The sequence below is a fragment of the Copidosoma floridanum genome, unplaced genomic scaffold (assembly GCF_036245765.1).
Source record: "Copidosoma floridanum isolate Cflo_tuat_1 unplaced genomic scaffold, Cflo_Japanese_pri ptg000006l, whole genome shotgun sequence".
Taxonomy (NCBI): domain Eukaryota; kingdom Metazoa; phylum Arthropoda; class Insecta; order Hymenoptera; family Encyrtidae; genus Copidosoma; species Copidosoma floridanum.
The window spans coordinates 306,494-330,078 of NW_028321883.1; the positions used below are offsets into that span (position 1 = coordinate 306,494).

Consider the following 23,585-nt stretch of genomic DNA (forward strand, 5'->3'; position numbering starts at 1 on the left):
TAATTTATTTTAATAATATGAGACATTAATATGGAAATGGTTGTATGCTATTAGACCTAGTATTTTAACTTTTCTTATATATTTTTGCATATTGTGGAACAACTACCTTAAAATAAAATGCAAATGCGGAAAAAAAATGTTCAATAAAGAAACAAATTTTAATATGTTTTTTTCTGTCTCTGGAGAAACCAATCGATCGGAATTTTTTTGTAAGTCAATGTATATAATGTATGTTGGACCAATTTTTTACAGATATAAAAAATATAAAGTCATAATTAAAAAAAAATGTAAGCTACTAGTTGTTTAGTATAATTATTACAACCAATATAATTAAATAAATATCTGCTAAACATTCTTGATAATCCTTACAAAAAATTAATGTCTAAATATAATAGATGAATAGAATTGTGTGATAGAAAATGAAAATTAGTGGGCAGACCATTCCAATGCCATCCAATAATTGTACACTTTTAATTACAATTAGTTCAGGAAAATTTCATACATTTTTTGTTTAAAATGACTTAAACAAATAAATTAAATAATTTTTGTGAACAAAATGCACACATTCTAAATAGAATGAAAACTAGATTTAAACAAAAAACAGCTCTATGCTATATTTTTCTAAGGAGGTGATAGTCATAAGAAAATATTTCAATCCAATTGTTTGATAAGAGGTAAGTTGTTAAGCATTTTTCAATATTTTCTTGCAAGTTGTGAACTACGTAAGTCTACTGAACATACGAAGTTCTAGAATATGTTCTGAAAATCTGAAAACTTCCAAAAGCGAATGATAATTAAACTAAGATAAAATCCTTCGAAATTTGGTACTTGATTACCTAAAAATTAAGATTAATCTTTGTTTTTATTATTCTTCTATGAATCGATATAAATTTTCAATAATTATTTTCATTACATTGAATAAGCTAACTTATAACATGAAATCAACAAATTTAGACTTTACGTTACCTGTAGTCCTGTAGTTTTCTATTGAAGCAATGGCTCATATGAACATAAAATTTATTGTTATAATCAGTTTTTAGATTCTGTTTCATTTCATTTCACTAAAATTTTAAAGATTCTTTTGTCACATTGATTTAAATTGTAAGCTCACTGAAAAACGTATTACAGATCGTTTTTAACATACAACTAAACTGACTCTACAAGTTTTTTCACCTCCTAAAAAAAAACAAATACTTGAATTATGCATAAGTTAAGCCTAATTTTTTTAAATTCTTTTAAAGTTTTCCTCAATCACGTGTTTCGTTACCAATGTGGAAAAAAAATTTTTAATAAACTTTTATGAATAGCTCCTTGATTTTTTTAATACGCTTAATATCAACACATTCAAAATTATTTTACGCTATTTTTGATCAGCCATTATTAAATATAGCTAAAGCATTGTTGAATATTACGTGACCATGATATAAAACAACAGTTGAGCCATTATGCTGGGTGATAATACTTCATTATCGTACAGTAGTTAAAAATTTTATGCAAATATAAATTTTAAGGATACGTTTGAGAATCAGGGATTCAAAAAACTTTTCATCACAGTATATTTACATCTCAAATCACTAGGAGAGCTCATTCTAATATTTTTGAGACCAAATACAGACATTTTTTTAACCAGTATTGCATTATTTTTTAAAAACGACGCAAAAATCTCAAAATTTAGAGGTTGGGTTAGGGTTTTTAAAAATGTTCTATACACGCAGAGGAAAAAAATGGCATTATCGCATGAGAGCGTCAATGCGATGAGCCTGTGCGGCACGCCATGCGCTTTTACTGTGGCTGCTACGAGCTTAACGCAGGCTGCTAATGGCGTCGCCAGTGTCTATGCCGTAATGTCATCATAAGACAAGAGCCTAGCGCCAGAAATTTATGGTTTTAAAGCAGAGAGTCGACACCTTTAACGAATTGACTATAGCTATGGGCAAAACGCAAAGCGGCGATGAAGTTTTGTTCGTGGCCGTCTTGCGTTTGCTTCTCCTACTTTTTTCTACACTATATGCTCTCTCTGCAGCCTGCACGCTCTCGTTGCCTGCGCAGCTTATAGATACCTGTATACATGTATGTTCAAATGTGTGTATATATACATAGCAGCTGATGAGCTGATATGATAGTCTTGATACTCTTCATGCTTAATTCATAAAATTTTAGATGTGCTGTGCAGCTTTGCCATACTTATGTCAAAATTAGATCTGTGTATAAACAATAAATATATTTTCTATACATCACAAGACTATCAGCTGCTGTGTATATATGCACACATTTGAACATACATGTACACAGGTATCTATAAGCTGCGCAGGCAACGAGAGCGTGCATGCTGCAGAGAGAGCATGTAGTGTAGAAACAAAAAGTAGGAGAAGCAAACGCAAGACGGCCACTACTCCATCACCGCTTTGCGTTTTGCCCATAGCTATAGTCAATGCGTTAAAGGTGTCGACTCTCTGCTTTAAAACTATAAATTTCTGGCGCTAGGCTCTTGTCTCATGATGACATTACGGCATAGATACTGGCGACGCCATAGCTACATAGCAGCCTGCGCTTAGCTCGTAGTAGCGACAGTAAAAGCACATGGCGTACCGCACAGGCTCATCGCATTGACGCTCTCATGCGATAATGCCATTTTTTCCTTATGCGTGTAGGTGTTCCAAATCAGAAATTTAATAACCTACAAATCAAAGAAAAATCAGAGCTCTTCTATGTTTCTATTCAGAGATATTTGATCTATGACGAAGTTATCTCCATTATCAGCGTTTTGAAACATGGTGCGGTGTCTTAGTACCTATAATGAGACTTGAGGACAACTAAACTACTTTGACGTTAGAAATATATTAATTACTATATCATACAGTGATTAAGGTAGGGTTTTTAACAACATCCCTTTCTTCTCTCCGTTCTTACACACAGCATCTATAATACAACTCTATAGGCCCTACGACCTCCTTTTCTCATAATATAACTCCGATTAGTTGGCGGTAGTTAAAAAACGGCTAAGAATATTATCTGTACCAGGGAAACTCCACGATTAGGAACCAACACCCAATCAATGTCAGTGATTATATGTTGGAGGGCGAGTTCGTTCTCCAGTGTAAAAAACCAAATCACCCGGGTTGCCAATTTTATGAATAAAAGTATTTCGAAGTACAGTCATTCTGTTCGATAATTGCTTAATTGATTTTTCCCTTCTTCGAAAAGTAAATTAGACTAATTTCTTTAGACTTTTTATTTTCTTTTATTTGTTTAGGTAATTCTTTCTTCTTCTATGATAATTTATTAACGTCTCTTTGGGCAAAGATAAAATTCTTATACCTGAAAACTTGATTGTTTATATAAATTAATTTCGTAGTCAATCGTAAGATAAAGCTAGATAAGATCAGATAAAAAAAAATTTTTAATTAATTGAATTTTTAATTTCAAAGTAAACAATGACTTAATAAAATATTTTTTTAACAAAGTTTCAAATTTTTAAACAGACTTAAAGAATCTTAGGCCTCGCAATTACCTGTGGAGGAATAGGCTTAAATAACTAGGAACACTTTATTTTTCAATTTCCTAAATTCATTCAATTTTATTTTTATAAAGAAATTTTTTTTAATTACTTTATTTATTCTTCATATTGATGCAGATTTTTTGATAAATTCTAACTATTAAAATAAGTTGATGTATCCTCTACAAAAATTTCAAACCAATGCCTTAAAATTCACGCTCAGACATAAACTATAGTTTTAATTTCAATTTAAACTTTTCCGCACTAATTCTCAATAATTTTTTTTTGTGTACGATATCTTTGATTTAAAAATTTCCCTGCGGTGACTCTTTCCTATGCCTATCCTGAAGAAGTCACGTATGGTTAGGTCGTCTTCGGGGCCTTTGGGTGTAGCCTCTCTCTACAGTATCTATAATGTATACCTACTGCTGCATAGTAAAAATCGTTACATGGATGCAATACGGGCTAAGCTGAATCTTTGTTATAGCTAAGGTACTATCAGGTAAATAATGACTGACACAAAATGTCGCTTGGTTTCTTCGAAGTCTCCAAAAAAAACATAATAAACATCGTTCTCCTTTCCCATTCATTGTGTCATATGTATTTATGTACGTAAATGACTGTGCATAAGGTATTAAATATGTGTAATACGACAGCTTAGCTTTTAGAAATAAGAAAAACGCTGTATCTTGAAAGGGTAGCCGAATTGGCTAGAAAAAACAATTTTTACGGGTTTCCTAAAGGAAATCATAGGATCAAGGCGCACAAATATATATATGGGTTTGGCTATGCACTAATATAACCTCAATTTTTTTTACTGTATCTTGAAAAGAACAAGTAGAAAAAATTTTTCTTTTGTACGCCATGTTTGAACAGTTAACATCTACACTTAAAAAATCTTCAAAAAATTTTCGTCACAGCATAACCTCTGAAAATTCGAAAAACGGTCATATCTCAAAAAAGAAGCTAAATAGACCCAAAATAACCATTTTAACGGGTCTTCTAAAGAGAAATTATGTGACCGAGGCGCACAAATAGAGAGGGATTGGGCTATGCACAATTATAACCTCTATTTTCTCCTTTTTCAACTGTATCTTAAAAAGAACAAGTCCAAAAAAAATTTTTATTTAGCATGGCATGTTTGGAACAATAATATGAATGTTGACAAAATCTTCGTAAGGCTTTTGTTACAACAATTTGGAAAGCAGTCGTATCTCAAAAGGTAAGTTAGATAGGCAAAAAATAATTCCACGTATAGTAAATAATTACTGAGGTGCAAAAATATGTGATACACGGATTCATACAAACAATCGTAATAATTCTAAAAAAAAATACAAGTCATATCTCAAAAGCAAAGCTACATCCTACAAATCACACTTATAAATTAATTTATTTACTATTCTCTATCATGTGTTATAAGAATAATTGTTACGTTACCACAACCTATCTTCTTTTTATTTATTTTGAGATTAGTGGAAGTTACTTAGGCATGGATAAATTTTAATATTAAATTATGATTACAAGTAATCGTAAAAAATGAATCAAATCAAAAATTACAATTTTGTAATGGAAAATAGTTATATGTTTATTGTTTTTCTTAATCTAAACCAGATAAAGTGGATGACTTTACTTTAATGGTAGCCCAAAATTCAAGAAAAACTTTTATTTGTCGAATACAAAGATTCTAAAAAGAATTAATTGTACATATGTATGATATCATACAAATGCACGAATAGTAATTTTGAACGAAAAGAATTTCTGTCTTGTGTAACGCAGTACAAAATCTTAAATAATTAATTTTGTATTTATACTACATTATCTATACAACATGCGATTCTTGATAATTATTTAAAGTAAGTTCATACTTTCATTTATGTCATATTCATTAAGATTTGTATACTTGCGTTGGTATCGACTTATAAGAAGATTATAAGAATTGTTAGAGTTATTAAAAGGATTCAATAAGTCATTGATTTTTTTCACTTTCTCAACGTAGAATTTAGGATGGGCAAGTTAAGAAGGTTAAAGTTTTGGCCAAAATTTTAAAGCGCTCTGTAATAAATGTGTATTGTATTGTTTATTGAAAAATGAGTGATATGCATGAATTCATTTGGTATTTATTTCCAGGCAAATTATCGAGAAAACAAATTCCCAAAATCACATTATTTGGAACAGCTTAACAGACTCTTCTGGGAAGAGAGAGTTAAATTCTTAAAGAAAATGATCGTATCAAAAAATGTATCATTTTTCAGACATGTTAGAAAGTGTACTGCAACTGAAGTTGTAAAATCATAGAAAAGAGAACTCTTATCTGCTGGATTTAGATCAGATGTGGTACCGTATCTATTCATAGCACAGGTGTATATATGTATATACCAGTGCGGGCGCTACTAGGTGTGCAAGTTTGACTTGGGTAAAATAGTAGTTTTCCTACGAGTTGGAAAAGTCTCTGTTTGCGAACCGAGAGGTTTGCGGCCCGAGCCGAAGACGAGGGACGTAACGAGGTTCGTAAAGGAGACTTTTCGAACGAGTTCCAGAAAACTGCTTTTTCGCCCGAGGAAGTACCAGCCTCCCAAAACCACCCGAGGGCGGAAAATTATCTTTTTCAACTTCTAAAAATTTTAATCACAATTTGAGGTTTTTTTTTATTAAGCCGTTCTTTCAAGTCATTTATGTTTGAAGGCATCGTGAATCAGTTCATTCGTAAATCAACACATTGCGAAGAACTTAATGTGCGCTGTCAATTACGTGCAGGAAGGTAGATAAGATATGCACAAGGATCATCAGAAAATATGTATAATTGATAGTGCGTAAAGAGATACCGCAGATTACGGCAGCGAATTATCTGCAATTGTCTTCCCAAAAGAAGCTATAACGTGCGTTACTTCAACGACGTATGAAAAGCTGATTTAATGGACTTGAGAGCTTTAAAAACTTACAATGGTGGCAACGTTTATTTTCTTGTTGTCATTGATATTGTTCCAAATACGTTTCGACCAAATCTATCAAGGATAAAACATTAGAAAATGTAGCTAAAGCATTTCAAAGTATTTTATCAAGAAGTAACGATCGTACACTAATTTGTCTGCAAACGGATAAAGGTGAAGAATTTACAGGTTGTGAAATGCATTCTGTTTAGCGAGAAATTGGAATTAAATACAGAGTAGAACGTTGTTCACAGACCAAGACTGTTATAGTTGAACGTTTTGTAAGAACTATTTAAGAAATAATACGGTGATACTTTACACACACAAAAATTGGCCGCTTCGTAGACATTCTTCCAAGTATAATAGAGGTACATAATCGCACAAAGCATTTGTTGACAAAGCATTTGTTGATGTTCATTCGCACGCAAGTCAAATAGGCAAAAGCATCCACATTTCGCAAAATTGTCAATTTATAGTAGAACACACATATTCACACAGATACATCAAGAGGTCAGTATAGCACACTAATAGATGTGGTCAGCAACGTATATTTTTGAAAAAGCTTTTATAAGTATGACTCAAAGTGTATAGGTCTTCTTTCTTATTTATATTATTATCATCTGACACTATATGGAGCATTTCAGAAATCATTCGTTTCTTGTAATTTGGCTCATTGTCCAGTGTTTTAATGTCATCCCATTTAAAGGTATGATTGTTAGTAGTTTGATGCAACGATACCACAGATTCAGTTTTGTAATTGTTGTTGTGTTCTCTTCTCCTCTCTCTAAGTGCTCTCTTTGTCTCGCCTGTGTATTTTGCAGGGCAGTTGTTGCACGAAATTTCATATACCACATTGGTATTGTCTTACTTTTTTTTTTGTCTTTACCTAATTGCACAATGTGGTCAATTTTTTCGTTATTTTGGGGATAGTGCTGATTTGGAATTTTTTTAAATATAATTTTGTTTTTTCAAAAATGTTAGGGAAATATGGTAAACTAATAAAATTGCAGTTGTCACGTGTTGTGAGTGTACAATTTAACGATTCTGTAGTGTTGATTTTCATAATTTTTTTTAAATATATTTTTTAATAAAATGTGTAGGATAATCATTCTCGTGCAACATCTGTCTTATAAACTTGATATTATTACTATAGAACGAACGATCTGACAGTTTTATGACCCTATCTACTAAGTTATATATGATATTTATCTTCTGTTGTCTTGTATGGGCTGACATAAAATTTAAAAGTCTATTTCCAGACGTATCTTTACGGTACCAATTCGTTTTTAATATATTTTTTTGTTGAAATAGAGTAACATCTAAGAAATTAATCTGGCTGTTAGTTTCCATTTCATGAGTAAACTGTAAATGTTTGTTACAATTATTAAAGGTTTGGAGAACAATTTCAATAGTATTTTTTCTTATACAAGCTATAGAGTCATCAACATACGTAAAGAAAAAGAGCGGTTCTATGCCGTATTTGTTTTTTAGATTTTTCCAACAAAACTCGACACAATCATCAAGCACCAAGTTTGCACAAAGAGGAGAGATCAGAGACCCCATGAGTGTGCCAAATATCTGACGATGCATCTTTTTGTCGAACATAATAAACGTATTTTCAAATAAGAATTTTGTTATATTATTAAATTCTGTAAAAGGAATTTTTGAGCCCTGAAGGATATGGCGTGCACGTCTTTCGAGACTCTCAATCACAAGCTCGCATGGGACATTTGTGAACAAAGACACGACATCTTTTTTCTTATTCACGATGGTCGAGAGATGATCATATTTCTGACAAAATATTTACATTGAATATAATTTTTGTTTTCATTACAGAATTCACTCTCAAGTGCAAATCAATTTAAGATAAACAATGTATCTTTCACGTAGATTTTTGAGTTGAATCTGATTTTCTTTTAAAACTATGTTCAGTATAATGCAATAAGCGAAACAGTATTCAAGCATTCGAGTATTCTAAAAAAAAATTTTAAATATAATTTTTAATTTAAAAAGTTATAAGTATAAAAATAAATTATCTGTAGAGTTAGCGTTGGTATTCAAGCTGAAGATATTATGAATGCTAACGTGGCAGATAGTATTTTCATTTGAGCTAGGCGTCGCATTAAATAATGTGACTATTTTTACTGTTTCCACTTATAGTTTTTGTATAGTTGAAAATTTTTTTTTGTTATTAAGGGCCACTTTTAAGATGTTTTGCTCTGAAATTCCTCTTTTTTATTAAAATCATTATAAAAAATTATTTACTTTAATCGAAAGTAACCTGATATATTAGTGAATGATTAAGCAATTCATTTACGTATAAATATTTTCTTATTACGAATGAAAAAATGCATACTAAGTCTAAAGCAAAATGTGTTTTTAGGACAGAAAATTTTTGAATAATATTTTTACCTATTGCGTTATTAGTTCACAAAAAATGCTTTGTGTGCTCACACAAATATTCCCAGATTTGAATCGTTTCACTTTTGTTTTTATCATAACCTTTTTTCTAAACTAAATAGATGTCACCGTTGTCGCTATAAGAATATAAATGAACAGAAACATATAAAATGTAAAAAAAAACCAGTTTTATTTTTAAATTTCACTAACCTTTGCGGACAACTACTGTATTACTTCGTATTGGAGTGGATAAACTAAGAAGCTTATTTGATCTGATAATTTCTCTTTTCCCTAAACAACACGTGTACAAAAGATCTAATGCGTTCATGTTTTTGTTTGTCGTTTGTATTATAACATCCCATGTCATGTACTTAATTTGATTACCTTGAAACACCTAGCTCTGTTATAAAATTATGAAACGCAAATGCACAGTGATTTTTAAACATTGAGCTGTATACCTGCTTCTACAGTTGTACGATGTATAACTTACTTTTTCGAAGAAAGCTAATATTACAAAGCTCAAACTACGCGTGTAATCTCTAACAATCTAATAAAGCGATTAGTTTACATTATCAATTCGTACTCACACGTGTAAAAATGTAAGCAATCACTGATTCCAGCGTTCATGACTGATTTACAACGAATATCGTACCCAATTTTAACATTAACGTGTACCAAATGTAAAATTTGATGGATCAATATTTTTAACCATTGATATTTGTATAATAAATCCACCACAATCATGCTTGTGTTAATCACGAGTAATTAGGTTATGCTCTGATAGATCGCTTAGATCCCCAACCATGACGTGTCTTCCTTGAATGCAAGAGCATAAAAACTCCTTTCATATACCAATATTTTTTTTTCCTGTTATTAAGTGCTCTAAAAAGTAACTATAAAGGTTGCAGAGTGAGTTAAGTTGCGTCTTTTAAGCCATTGTAAGACTAAATTTGGTGATCAAGCTGCGTGTTAAAAACGTACATTTTAAGGAAATGTATGACAGATGCCTAAGCTGTGGAAGAAAAGCTCAAGCAAACCAGGCCACTTTAGACTAGCCTGAAAAGTGAGTCAAAGAAAGTGAACAAGATAAAAAAGGCCGTTAATTTGAATTCCGACGTTAAAAGCAGCAGCCTTATTATTGTCATCGTCACAAAGATTCTCCTGTAGAAATAGAACCATTGTTACAATCAACCTTGTAAGATTTTGCGTCTGCATGTACGCAAGCAGCAGCTAACTAAGAATCATAGGAGTAAGCCAAGAAGAATTAAAACTTGTCTAAACATTGTTAATGCGTACTTGAAAATTTAATATTTATATTCTTGTCAATTCGAATATTTCCTGCTTTAATAAATTTATCAAATCATTACATTAGACAGAAGTTAACGATTTTAAAGGAAACATACTGTAAGTAAGAGCAAATAATGCCTTGGAGCTGATGGCTGGTTCCTGACGAACAAAGTTAAACTTATTTATTTGAAGAGTGACTCTTCGAGTTTTACCCTTCACTCAAAAGTTTGGACATAACAGTCCTACTTTATCATATACAATAAGGTAGTTACTAATACTACTCTTTTTCTTCTTAAAAAATTCTACTATGAGTTTGGACAGTATTTGAAATGCAGCAGCTGTTATCCTGCAAAGTAAGAAAAAAATGATTTATCTATGTTTATAGTTTGAGTTTAGTAATTCATTGTAGGTAATTATGCTTTTAAAATTATTTAAAAATACAATGCAGTTCTGGAAAAATACTAAAAAAGTTTCTGTTAAAATCTACTATTCATACTCATATGCAATAAACGAATTCACTTAACGATAAAAATGTTTGAAAAAAACATATGTTGTAAAAAAATATTTTATGGATGTAGTTATCAAATTTGAACACAATCGCGTCTATAGATTTAGGGAAAAAAGTTTGTCTTTTTTGTCGTGTTAAACATAGTTTCAAATGTATGTTGTCAAAGAGGTTATATAAAAGTACCTACTACGCTTGACGTAGCAAAGAGAATGTTTTAAAAAACTGATATGAGATTTATAATAACTTTAGTCATGTACATGCAAAGTTTCAAGAAAATCGCGTCAGCAGTTATAGAGATATTTGCATTAACGTAAAAAAATTTGTTGACGCACTGTCTGCTAATAGTACAGTCAATAAACCGGGATTTAGTGTCGATTGTGGAAAAGTTGCGGAGCAGCACCGATTTTGATAAAACTTTTTGTAATGTGTTCGTAGGACCCTAAGGAACATTCAGCCAACTCAACCTCGTCATGGGGGGGCAAAAGGATCCAGCGGGGGGCATATGTACCCCAAAAAACTACTCCAATCCGAGTCATCGGTAGTATTAACTACATCGTCTGTTTTTGATTTAGTACACTTGTCTTCTACAGCAAAGTCAATGATTAATGCATCTTTTAGTTCTACTTTGAGGTATTATGCTTTACAATGGAAACATATTTCTTCATTCGTTCGTACTGGATTTCTTATGTATTTATATAAATTAATTTACTCGAAACAATTGATGATGGTTGTTTCTCGATATCCATCGAGCTGTGCAGTGAAAAATTGTTGATTCATGATGAAAGGCAGTTCCACTGAATAACAAAACGCGTGATGTGAGTAAATCAACTATAGCTATGTGTGCAAGACCATAGTTTAGTTATACGCGCCATCTCTCAGTGCAAACATACCTCGTTATTTGATGTGCACAGACGCACAAGTGTATAACTTACGTCCTTTTTTCGGGAAAAGATAAGCAGATGTACTGCACATGTAAATAAAAAAGAACAAGTAAACTTAGTCAACGGTATCACTCATATATATATGCAGCATACCAATATATGTTAAAGATTGACTGGTAGAACTGATAAATTGAGGGGTTCATACTATATTGCATTACGAAAATGTACATAAAGAAGAATGGAAAGAAGCTAGGTGGTACAGTGTACATTTATATCTGCACTTGCTTGTTTCATGGTTTAACTTTTCACGTACAATGTGCCTAAAGCAGTTTCATTTTAGAAAATCTAAAAAAAAGTTTGAACAAAAATTATGCTTGAAAGTCTTGTATTAATTATTGCTGTTGACTCAACCTTTAGTTTTCTGAATTTTCTTTTTATTTGTCTTATCAACTTTAAAAAAAACTTGTTGAGTACAAATTTTATAAACTAAACTCTGTATTTAGTAGCAATTGATATGAATTCACATTGTATTTAAGAATACAATTTTTTTACCATTGTTTAAATAATAGGTAATTAAGCATTAAAGAACGAAGAATAATAAAGTGTGCAGAGTAAAAATCATTATATTTCTGGGAAGTCAGTATGCAGAGCTTTGCGACGTTGTTTTTTTAGATATCTTTATTTTGCAATTATATATTATAAAATCAATATTTTAATATTACAAGTGGTAGGTTTACACGCAAAGTGAGTAAGAGGACGAAACTCGACTAGTATGCACACGCCACACATATAAATACGTACTTTTGAATGAATACTAAGTTTATGCTAACGTTTTAAAGTTTTTCAATATATTATCTTATAAAGTTGTTTCTATCATTCTACACATTACTCTTATTCCTTAATAGAACAAGGTACAAAATTCAGAAAAATTTTTACTAAATACTAAAAAGAGGCCACAAAAAATTTAAAGTTTCTTTTCTAACAATATCTCGATGTGGATAAGCATTCATTAGAAAAATTCGTTTTTCATCCGGTACAGTTTCACTTGAAAATAAGATTCAAAATTACATGAACTTTCGATAAAAAGTAATACATAGGCGTTATACGTTTTAAAATAATTGTTTCTTGTAAAGTTGAAGTTTACTACGATTTAATAATGAAAGAATAATCACTATTTTTCCTACAGTTCTTCCAAGATGGACCACGATTAGAGGCAGCTTTTCGTAAATACATTCATAGAGCTGATAGTTTTGTGGAGAAAGATAATTATACTGTGATTGTGTGTCACGCAAATGTCATCCGATACTTCGTGTGCCGGTGAGTGTAGTATCTTATTTAGAATAAATTTATGTCAGTTTTAGTATCTGTATGTGCTAAACATATTAAAATAAATGAATATTTTGTAAAACGAAGAACATAGTTACTAACCAGTGTCTTAAACTATCTGAGCGTTTTCGCTCATACTTGGGCGCAGATTTACTCTCTCTCTCTCTCTCTCTCACCCTGACCAAGAGTAGCGGAGCGCTCTCTCCTTAACTTTAACTTAAATCCCATCAACTTTTAACAGCTTAAATTTGATATTTCTGTATAAAATTCCGAGTTCTCAATGGGTCAGTTGGATGAACGTTTTGCCCATACGAAACTCTGCATGGGCAAATCTTCGAATCCTGGTTGATACAATTTTTTTTTTTTTACGAAAAATATAAATAAATTATAATATGGACATCTTTTTTCTCAGAAGAAATATTAGGCTAAATAGGCAGACTATGTCCAGTGCACACAAGGTTAGTGCACATTTTTGTCATGCACAGTTTGTTGAACACGAAATATTGTTCACATATAATTTGAGTATGTCCACATAAATTTTTGTACACAATATCTTATGCACAATATTTGTGCCTTACTAGATTGTTTTTTTTTTTCACAGTCAAATGTGATCAAAGTATCATGCATGCCATTATTTTTGGTTTTAACATTGGGCACAAACGATTTTAGGCACATTTTTTTGTGCACAACCAATGGTTATTTGGACACATGGCAAAAAGTGTAATTAATAAACATGCACATAAGATGTATGCACAAAAGAGTCATACACGTAGTTAAATAAAATTGTGCACATAATAACGATTATGCACATAAGTCGTGCATATATTGTAGGCGGGTAGATTAAGAATAACTTTTTGTGCACAAAGATGGTAGTAAAGAGCATACTTTTAATTAAGGTTTCGCACGTATAACCAATACAATACATTTCATTTATGCAAAGTTGTTTACTCCGTTATTGTGCCATTCTTACACTAAATACTATTTACTCGCATCATTGTGACTATTCTTGTCGGGTATTATTCCTCACTGACAAAATAATTTCAATGTATTTCAAATGCACGCAGGTATAAAAGACTAAATTTAATTAACTCTTAAGCACTGAGTGTAAAACGAGTCACATATATAATGGCACATTACGTCACTAGGGCGCAAAGTACAAATATGAGTGCCCGAAAGCCGCGTGGTTGTTGTATGTTAGTGCTCGAGTCGCATACATCGATTTTCTTACCAAAAGCGCAAATCTATTTCTGAATCTCTTTTTTTTATTTTTTTCTCTGTATTTGTGTTTTTAAATTTGTATCTTCCAATCGCTAAATTGATACGTCTTTATCTTTACTTTTGTGTTGGTGTCTTTATAAAAAGCAATATATATTTTTCATTCACTATTTATTTTTTTATGTTCGGTAGTTGGCATACATTTGATAGCTATATCAAATAAATCTTTTTTTTTCGCTAACCATTAATTAATTGATAAGGATTTCTACAATATAAAAAAAATATTGAGAAATTTTTACTATGTTATTTAATATTCAAATTATTTTAATTAGTACAAGAACTTGTATTGTTTTTTCAATACTGAAATAATTATGCTCACCTTTACAAAATAATTGTAGTAGATATTTGCATATTAACGCATTCAAAGACAAAGAAAAAAAATGTTGATTACATAAATATTAAAAGAGAAAATGTATTTTATGTACAGTATTAATCTACATTTATCTGATCATCATAATCATCATCACCATCATTATTATCATCATCGTCATCATAATCATTAACATAATCACTTTCATTAGAATGATCAGATTCGTCTTCAAGAAAAGAATCATCATCCGACGAAGGCAGTTGTAGTAGGTTTGACATCTTTTCAGGTGGCAAGTATGATGCTATTTTTTGTCTGCATAATGCACACGTATATTTATTCTGAGCAAAGATGCAGGGAACACACATTCGATGACCACAAGGCCTCAACTTTTGGACTTGTTGGGAGCCCCAACACACTACGCATACTCAAATAAGGTGGTGTTAGTATTACGCATAAACATTTGTCAGAGTTTTATTTTTTTTGTAATCGTTCGTTACATTTATATTGAAAAGAAAGTAAGTAACATGACTTGCTCTAGAACTTAGTGAAGGTTAACAAGTTAGTGAATAAACAATTACAGTCCGATACATATATATCATACAAGCTAAAAAGACCTTTATTATAACCCTATTAGAAGCTGAAGATATGAGGTGGACCAAGAGTAAATATATTTATTCTGATTTTACGGTTAATTTTATTAGTTATTGCACTATTTTTTTGCTTTTATCTCGCTCATTTACATTGAAAGTTTAATGAAAATGTGTCCATGGTTAAAAAATTTTTAACAACCATATAAAATATCACAATTTGTGGTATAATTATGTATTAATTAAAATTAATAAATGTATTAAGTTATGTTCGTTCAGATTAATGTTTTATCATCAAAGTAAAAAAAAAGTCAAAATGTAGAACTACTAATAAATAGAAAACGCCGTGTCTATTATAACGAGCAATGTAATCATCTTATGTAATTAAATTGATATCGGTTTTATTGTCAGTATTTTAATTTTCTCCCTTTTTATATAATTTATGTTAAACAAAAAAATTTGTTAACATATTCATTGATTATCAATGCACTTTATAAGCTTACTATTGTACAAAAAAAAATTTTTTTTTCCTTACAAAGTAAGTAAAACTTTACTTAGTTAATATTTATTCCACAGATTACACCCTTAAGTTAAGAAAAATTTCTTAAACATTTTGTGTAACTCAATATCACTATTTATCATTCATACGTATATTTTGATCACAAATCATTTACACTAATATCTCTAATTTTTATTATCATCACATAACTTTTTAACGAACCAACCAATACGCGATGCTCAATAATATTATATCTATATCTTTGTCACAATAAAGCTGATTTCTTCTGTTGAAAAATGATGCATTTACTTAAACGTTGCTGAAAATTTATTAACGCAAGTTAACCTTTCAACTTCATTCTGGTGTATGTTATATTAAACATAACTATAATATAAGAGTAATGACCCACCATAACTTTTGTTTAGTGAAAACTTTAGTGTAGTCTCATATAAGACCAGTTAAGTAATACCTACAATTATATAGTATCTTTATTATAAAAACTTACTTGTGTAATAATAAGTTCTGCACACAAGAATTTATTTTTTTTACGTCTAGTGCAATTTTTATGCTGAGAAGTAGTCAAAATGAATACTGTGCTGATTTTTTCACAGAAGCATCAACTTAATGCCATGCCTGCTCCGAAAAATTCAGAGCCATTAAGTTTCTGCGAAAAAAGATTCGAACTCGGAAGCGATGTCTACTTTACTTTTATTTAGAGAGAATTTTAATACGGGATCGTACATTTTCATGCATCAGGACCTACTCGGTAATACCTGAAATGATATATTATACCGTTATTGTACTAACTAATTTGTTTAATACCAAGTTCTGCTCACAATAATTTATTTTTTTTACGTCTCGTGCAGTTTTCATGCTGAGACGTAGCCAAAATGAATACTGTGCTCTTTTTATTACAGAAGCATTAACTTGCTAATACCATGCCAGCCCCAAAAAATTCAGAGCCATTAAGTTTCTGCGAAAAAAAAATAGAACTGGGAAATGATGTCTACTTTACTTTTATTTAGAGAGAATTTAAATACGGGATCGTGCATTTTCATGCATCAGGACCTACTGGGTACTACCTAAAATGATATATTATACTGTTATTGTACTAACTAATTTGTTTAATACCAAATTCTGCTCACAATAATTTATTTTTTCTTACGTCTCGTGTAATTTCCATGCTAAAACGTAGCCAAAATAAATACTGTGCTCTTTTTATCACAGAAACATTAACTTGCCAATACCATGCCAGCCCCAAAAAATTCAGAGTCATTAAGTTTCTGCGAAAAAAGATTAGAACTTGGAAGTGATGTCTACTTTACTTTTATTTAGAGAGAATTTAAATACGGGATCGTGCATTTTTATGCTGTGTGACTAGCTATAATCTATTGTAGTGGTAGCAAATCTTTAAACAATAATGTTTATATTTTATTAATATTATATTTCATCTTTATTTTTTTTCCTCAATTTATCATAAATCAAACATTTTTTACACCTGGCAATATTTAAAAGTAGCAAGTAAATATTTTCTTCTTCAGGGATGAGCTGATAAATAATCATATTAATTAATTATGTGATTGGTTCAAGCTCATTTTATAAATGTCTTTACATGAATTTCCTATTTAATTGACATTGTAGCTCAGTTTCTTTTATGACAACAATGTTTATTTTTGAATTATAATTATCTGTTATTACAATAGCGATGGATTTTATTATATTAGTATGCGTTACGTTAGCATGTATTTAAGATATTCTTTAATATTTATGAGCTGTGAAGAATAAAATAATATTCTTAAAATTAACATACTATTAATCTGTCTTACGTTATAAGACTAGTTAGGAATATTTTGATAAGTGTATTGACCAATCACTGGTTTTGTGGAATGACTTGGGGTTACGTAATATTTAAGGTAAATATGATGTGTTAAATAATGTATCTGTAACTAAACTGGAACATACCTACTTGATGGCTCTGTGCCTTCAAAATGTGATGGTAAGGATTTGAACAAATATTTTCATTAATAAATATAAGAATTTTTTATCAGTGGGAATTCGGCTCTTCAATAACCCAACGTACAGTAATAAATTATGTAATGAAATAGTAGAAAATCAGTATTTGTAGGCAAGTCATGTTTGAACTTTTTTAACCATAAACGGCAATAATACCAATTCGTAATGAGTATGAAAGAGATTGTGTTCTTTGGACATGTTAAATTATATTATTGCATTTAACATATAAGTTGATAAAATTTTTGTAAGAACAATATTTTAATAAAAGTGTTATACAAATATATCATATACTTACTTTTTTCAAAATTTTGATATCAATAGATTTTCAAGGGTGCATTATTTATTACTTTTACTTATTATTGGTTTGATATATTACATTTTTTAATTTCAAACTTAATTAGAAGATTGAAGGGAAGATTGACGTTTTACGTTTATATCAAAGAATGACATTCGAATTGTTTTATAATATTTACGTGTGTACGTAAATACAAATTTAGTAAACGATAGCTTGAACCTATTAACAATTCGTTACGTCTTTCATACAATAGTATAAGACGTCCAAAGAACATTACCTCAATTTATGTTTATTAATAATACATCACCATTAAGAATGCATTTCTTTAAGTTAAATGACAAAGTGCACATTCACAATCAATTACTTAATTACTTAAACGGAGTAGAACTTAAACGGAGTAAATTATATTCAATAAAACAACTACTACGTTAACGACAAATATAGTGTCACAACAAGTACTTTTTATGGAAATGTTACTTTGTATTTGTAACGTTTTTATGTACTTAAATATTACGTACAAAGAGCTTATTTTATTCAATAAGGTTTCCTCAATTTCTATCACTTAATTACTGTAAAAGTAATATTTTTTGTTAATATATTAATAACTACACATACAAAAAACATTATGGAAAAATCAAGAGTAATTAATTAACTATTATAATCAAATGACTAATAAATAGTTTTAAATAGAGTAATTCTATTATTCCTTAGGATGTAAATTTTTATTATATCTAGAATCAAGAAATATAGTAGTATAGATCAAGACTATCGATGTATGCAGTGTATACTTCGAGATTCTCTACGTCACCGCTGTCGACATCGGATTTTAATATGTAGGTATATTATCTTGCGTGTATTTTTAAAGTAGTGATAGATTTCAGTTGACAAATTCTAATATTTTGTCCGTTATGTAGATACAACTTGGTACTTGATAAGAGGTTTTTTCAAGGGCCATTTTTTCATCGAGTTATAAGAGTACGGTATATTACAGTGACCTAATTTACATTGCTTATTTAACGTAGAATGATATTATAATAAGAACAAAATTGAATGTGATCATTGAATAAATAGTGGAAAAGTACAGTTTTTTTACTTTTTTTATACAATAAGCAATTGAGGCATAAGTAAAAAAACAGTATCATAATTGGTAAATGAGTACTTTGTCATTATAATCATAAGAAATCATATCCTTACATCTTTGTCTTCCACCTCTTGGAGACCTTTTCTTTTTCTTCTTCTTCTTTTTTTCTTTCATTTCATGTACTTGTGCATTGTGCACAGATACAGGACAAGATTGAAGAGGATTAGATGAAGATCCAGGCATAGAAGGTAAAATATTAAAGCGAGGTTGTGGTCCAGGTGCAAGGTTGGGTACGGGTTGCGGTATAGCAGGTGATAAAGCTTGAGATGTAGGTGCAGGCACAGGTATATTTTGCGGCACAGCAGGCGGTTCAGGTGGAGGTGGAGGCGCAGGTAGGGGTATATTTGGCTGTACAGCAGGTGGTGTAGCTGGAGGATGAGGACGAGGTGGCAGCGGTATTTCAGGTTGATGATGATAGTCAGGTACTTCATTTCCAGCCCCTAATTGTATAAAATGATGCAACTTCATAATTATACCATAAGAATACAGTTACGCATCTAGTTAGGTAAAGTATAATAGTACCCTTAGGGTGAAAAGTACAAAGTTGAGTGCCCAAATGGCATGGTTGTATGTTTATGTCATATTCTCGTAAATTGTTTTTCTATCTAAAGGCAAAAATTTCAATTTTCCGCCCTTGGGTGGGTTTGGGAGGCTGGTACTTCTTCGGGCGAAAAAGCAGTTTTCCCGAACTCGTTCGAAAAGTCTCCTTTACGAACCTCATTACGGACCTCGCCTTCGGCTCGGGCCGCAAACCTCTCAGTTCGCAAACAAAGATTTTTCAAACTCGTAGGAAAACTACTATTATCACAAGGTACATCGCTTTGCGACCTAGGACAGAAAAGTACTGTGGTCTTGAACGGCTGAAATTTACATTTCTTACCATAGGCCCTAAGTTTAACTGCTACTTTGCGCCCTCTGGTCACACTTTGCGCCCTTGTAATCACTTCGGGTGCATGGGCAGAAAAGTTTTTTGCGTCCTCCGAGCCCAAAGTTTTTTTCTGCCCGAAGGCCCAAAGTGATTTACCGGGCGCAAAGTGTGCTCACGGGCGCAAAATTGCACTTTGTGCCCTCGGTAAGAAAAATATTATACTTGACTCGGGCACCAAGGTACAACAACCGCGCCCTTCGGGTGCTCATATTTGTACTTTGTGCCATAGCGACGTAATGTACCATTTTCCCACGATTTCAGAGTGGGGATCGCAACATAATCTCCCAGGTAAAACTCGCATTACCTGCTTACTAGAAAAGTATTTTGGTTTAATTTGCGTGAAAATTGCTTCCTGAGCCGTAGACAAGATTATGTAATAATGGAAGAAACATCGTCTTCCAGCGGTGGATGTGGTGAAAAAAATTTTAGTATTAACTGATTTTTGTTTGCACGATGCTAAAAAAATGTAACAATATATTTTTATTGAAAAATAATAATTGTGATTCAAACTTTTGTCAACGTTAGCATGGAATGATATTCATCAACGATAGTGGTATTTTTAATGTAAAGGAACACTAATTCTTGACATGGATAACACTTTTTTTTCTCAATCAAAAATGATAATTTAAGAGATCAGACAAGATATGTAAGTAAATGGAACAAGTGATAACTACCGAGTAGTGTGCGAAAATTAAATGTGCAACTTTCAAAACAGCTAAAAATTTATATTTAGAAAAGGAAAATCACTCCAATCAATTTGACAATTTACTAAATCATCACTGCATCTTAATTTTTTTATTTCGATGGTTTCCAAAAAATACAGTTTTTCCTCTTTATCACAAACGTGAAGTACTTTGAAATTTCGATTAAAATTATGGCAATGAAGTTTTCGCAACACTCAGTAGCTGTGCGCTATTCATCTGATGTAGGTATAGTATATCTAAATAGCTGTTATATCTTCTTTCAGAATAAATATATATAAAAATTAATTATAACTAAATTTTTTTGTGTTAATTGTTACCTTTTTTTAATAAGAGTAATGGTTAATTTAAGGAGGCTCATACACTACTCTCTGGTCAATGCAGATCTTAAAAAGGAATTTTTCTTGACTTTTAATTTATTCAATAACTATCAAATACATTTAAATGGTTTTTTTAATGTCTGATATACTTTTTTACAATAGCTTCATTATTGTTGTGAAAAAAAAGTTTTTTGATGAAAAACTGGTTAGACTGTAGTCGCAGACGAGCTGTTTTCGTTACGCCAAGCGTACAGATATTTAGGAATTCAGAACGTGATTAAAAAAAAAAAAAAAAAAAAAAAATCCTAGAACCTAGCATATTTTGAAACTTTACAAACAAATTTGCAAGTAACAAGTTACACACGTATGATTATAAATTTCTCTTAACTAATTTTTTACTTAGTTCAATAAATAACAGCCATGTGTACGTATCTAATCACCGCATTGTCTGACAGAAAATTTATTGTGATGTGCTTATGCGTCATGATACGGAAATTCAATTCAGCAAAAAATATCAATCATCAAGCTCATACCCTCATTAAAACCTGCATTGTAAAATCAGTGTAAACTAGTTACTGGTGATAAGTTAAATGAACTAGTTACGTGAGTCTTAAGGTTTCGAAATTATTTCGAGACTTTCGAGACCATAACCTAAAAATTTCGAGACGAGATGTGAAGTATCGTTGAATTTCTCTATATCGCACAGTGATAATGAAATTACCTGGAGTATCCTGCGCGAGATTTTGCTCTTGTGCTACAGGTGCTGCTTGATTTATCCCTACCGGGCTATGTCTTCGATTACGACGATTCCGTAATCGATTATTTTGGACGTGTTCATTATTATCTGGAATGTTTTGATTTCCTCTTACATTGTTCGGACGCGCTGGAACAATCCGATTCTCTCCCCCACGTCTTCTTGGTCGTCCTCTTCTTCTTAGCAGAGGTCCAGGTGCAGGTTCAGCCATATCCATTACTTCGACATCTCTTACTATATTGATTCAAAATCTCCATACTTAATTCTTTCTCTTAACCTATTTCTATTTTATAATCAGATAGCTCATCTTTGTAATAAATTATGAGAATAAAATATAAATTCTGTTGTTATTTGTTGTACACGTCGAGGTAATAATACATTTAAGAATATAAAGTAATATAGCAGCAACTATTAAATATGTTAAATTAAATAAGTTTGCTTAAATAACAGGAATATATTAGTGATTATTACGATTTTTTTTGTATATTATTAGCATAAGTATGAGCCACCTTTACTTTTTTTTAATTATAATTATTACCAATGTTGTTTCTCCCTCTGCGCCGCACGATCACTTCATTTTCAAAAGCATCACCTAATATGTATATTATTTTATTATGTTTCTAACTTTATTTATTTTCATTAGACAATAACATACTTTGATATACTATTCTTCGTTTGCAAAGCATTTCCATTAATAGAAAAAATAACATTCAGATAGGAATAATACTCATTCATGTCAATTATTATATAAATATGATGTATAGAAAATCAACAACTTCTCATCTTATTCAATAAGTAGACTAGCCTTGCTATTTTTGCTGACATTGTGATGAAAAGAACAGAAATGTCACGTGACTAAAGCCTTTCATTTGACTAGGGGCTTCGCCCCTTTGCGCTTCGCACGCCAACCCCCATCTTAAAACATTTATTTACACAATTTTAAGAAAAAAATCTTATGTTTAACTATTTTGCAACATTTAAATTTAAATTTTACCAATTTAGATTTCTTTTAACATATTTTTTTAAATTTAGTTTTCAAATCTACGCGCCCTTCACCAGTATCGACTCGACCAATCACAAAACGAATAAAAAGGCTCCATCACGTCACCTATCTATTTTTTAAGATAGGAACGTGATTAATAGCTTAGTCTGATTTCAAGCGGATAAATTTAAGATTAAAAAAAAAAAATTGTAATTTTCATGTTGAATAAAAATTGAAGTTATCTGTTTAATCAGATTAATAAACTTAATCATTATTTAATCATTTTGTTTGGATTAAATACTTGTTAGAAGTATGTATGACAAAAAGTTGGGGATTTGCTTGCAGAGTGCGTAGAGGGCTAAGCTCTCTAGTACAGTACATAAAATATAATTGATGAACGAATAAAACTTGCAAAAAAATTCCTCCCATTAATATTATACTTTTTTACAGGTTATGTATGAGTTATAATCATAAAAATATGTTGATAGAATACGCAAAAGAGTAGCAGAAGCGTGATTACAGCAGAGAGAGTGAGAGAGAGAGATCACTGCATGAAAGGAATCTACCTTTGTCTAGCAGAGCCATACCATTGGCTCATAATATGAGGGTCATGAGTTGGACAGCGACATAGCCAATAGCGTGACTTTGCAAGAAAAAGACAGAGTTTTCTTATACTAAAAGTCTAATCGTGCTTCCACTTACAGGCTCGCATATTTCTATAGTGCTCTATTCTTTTATATCTATGGTCATAATGAGAAATGTATAATTAAATAATAGTTCGTCATTATTAATTACCAGGTCCCGGTAGAGCCTCAACATTTGCATGAATGAATTGCACTTCTTCATCTATATTTATGTCTTCATCGTCTTCTGATTCGTATATTACGTTTTCAATACCTTCATCAATAAAGAATTGCACTTCAGCGTTTATCGCAGCTCTTCTTTTTTGTTCATT

General features: G+C 31.0%; 1 protein-coding gene across 1 annotated transcript in view; it reads left to right on the top strand.

The window, feature by feature from the left end:
* Nucleotides 1-23,585, top strand: part of LOC106646939 (serine/threonine-protein phosphatase PGAM5, mitochondrial) — a 326,599-nt gene that overhangs the window by 243,809 nt on the left and 59,205 nt on the right. Inside the window, exon 5 of the mRNA XM_089598499.1 lies at nt 12,686-12,816. Coding sequence (XP_089454625.1) covers nt 12,686-12,816 — 131 coding nt within the window. The remainder of the gene's footprint in view (nt 1-12,685; nt 12,817-23,585) is intronic.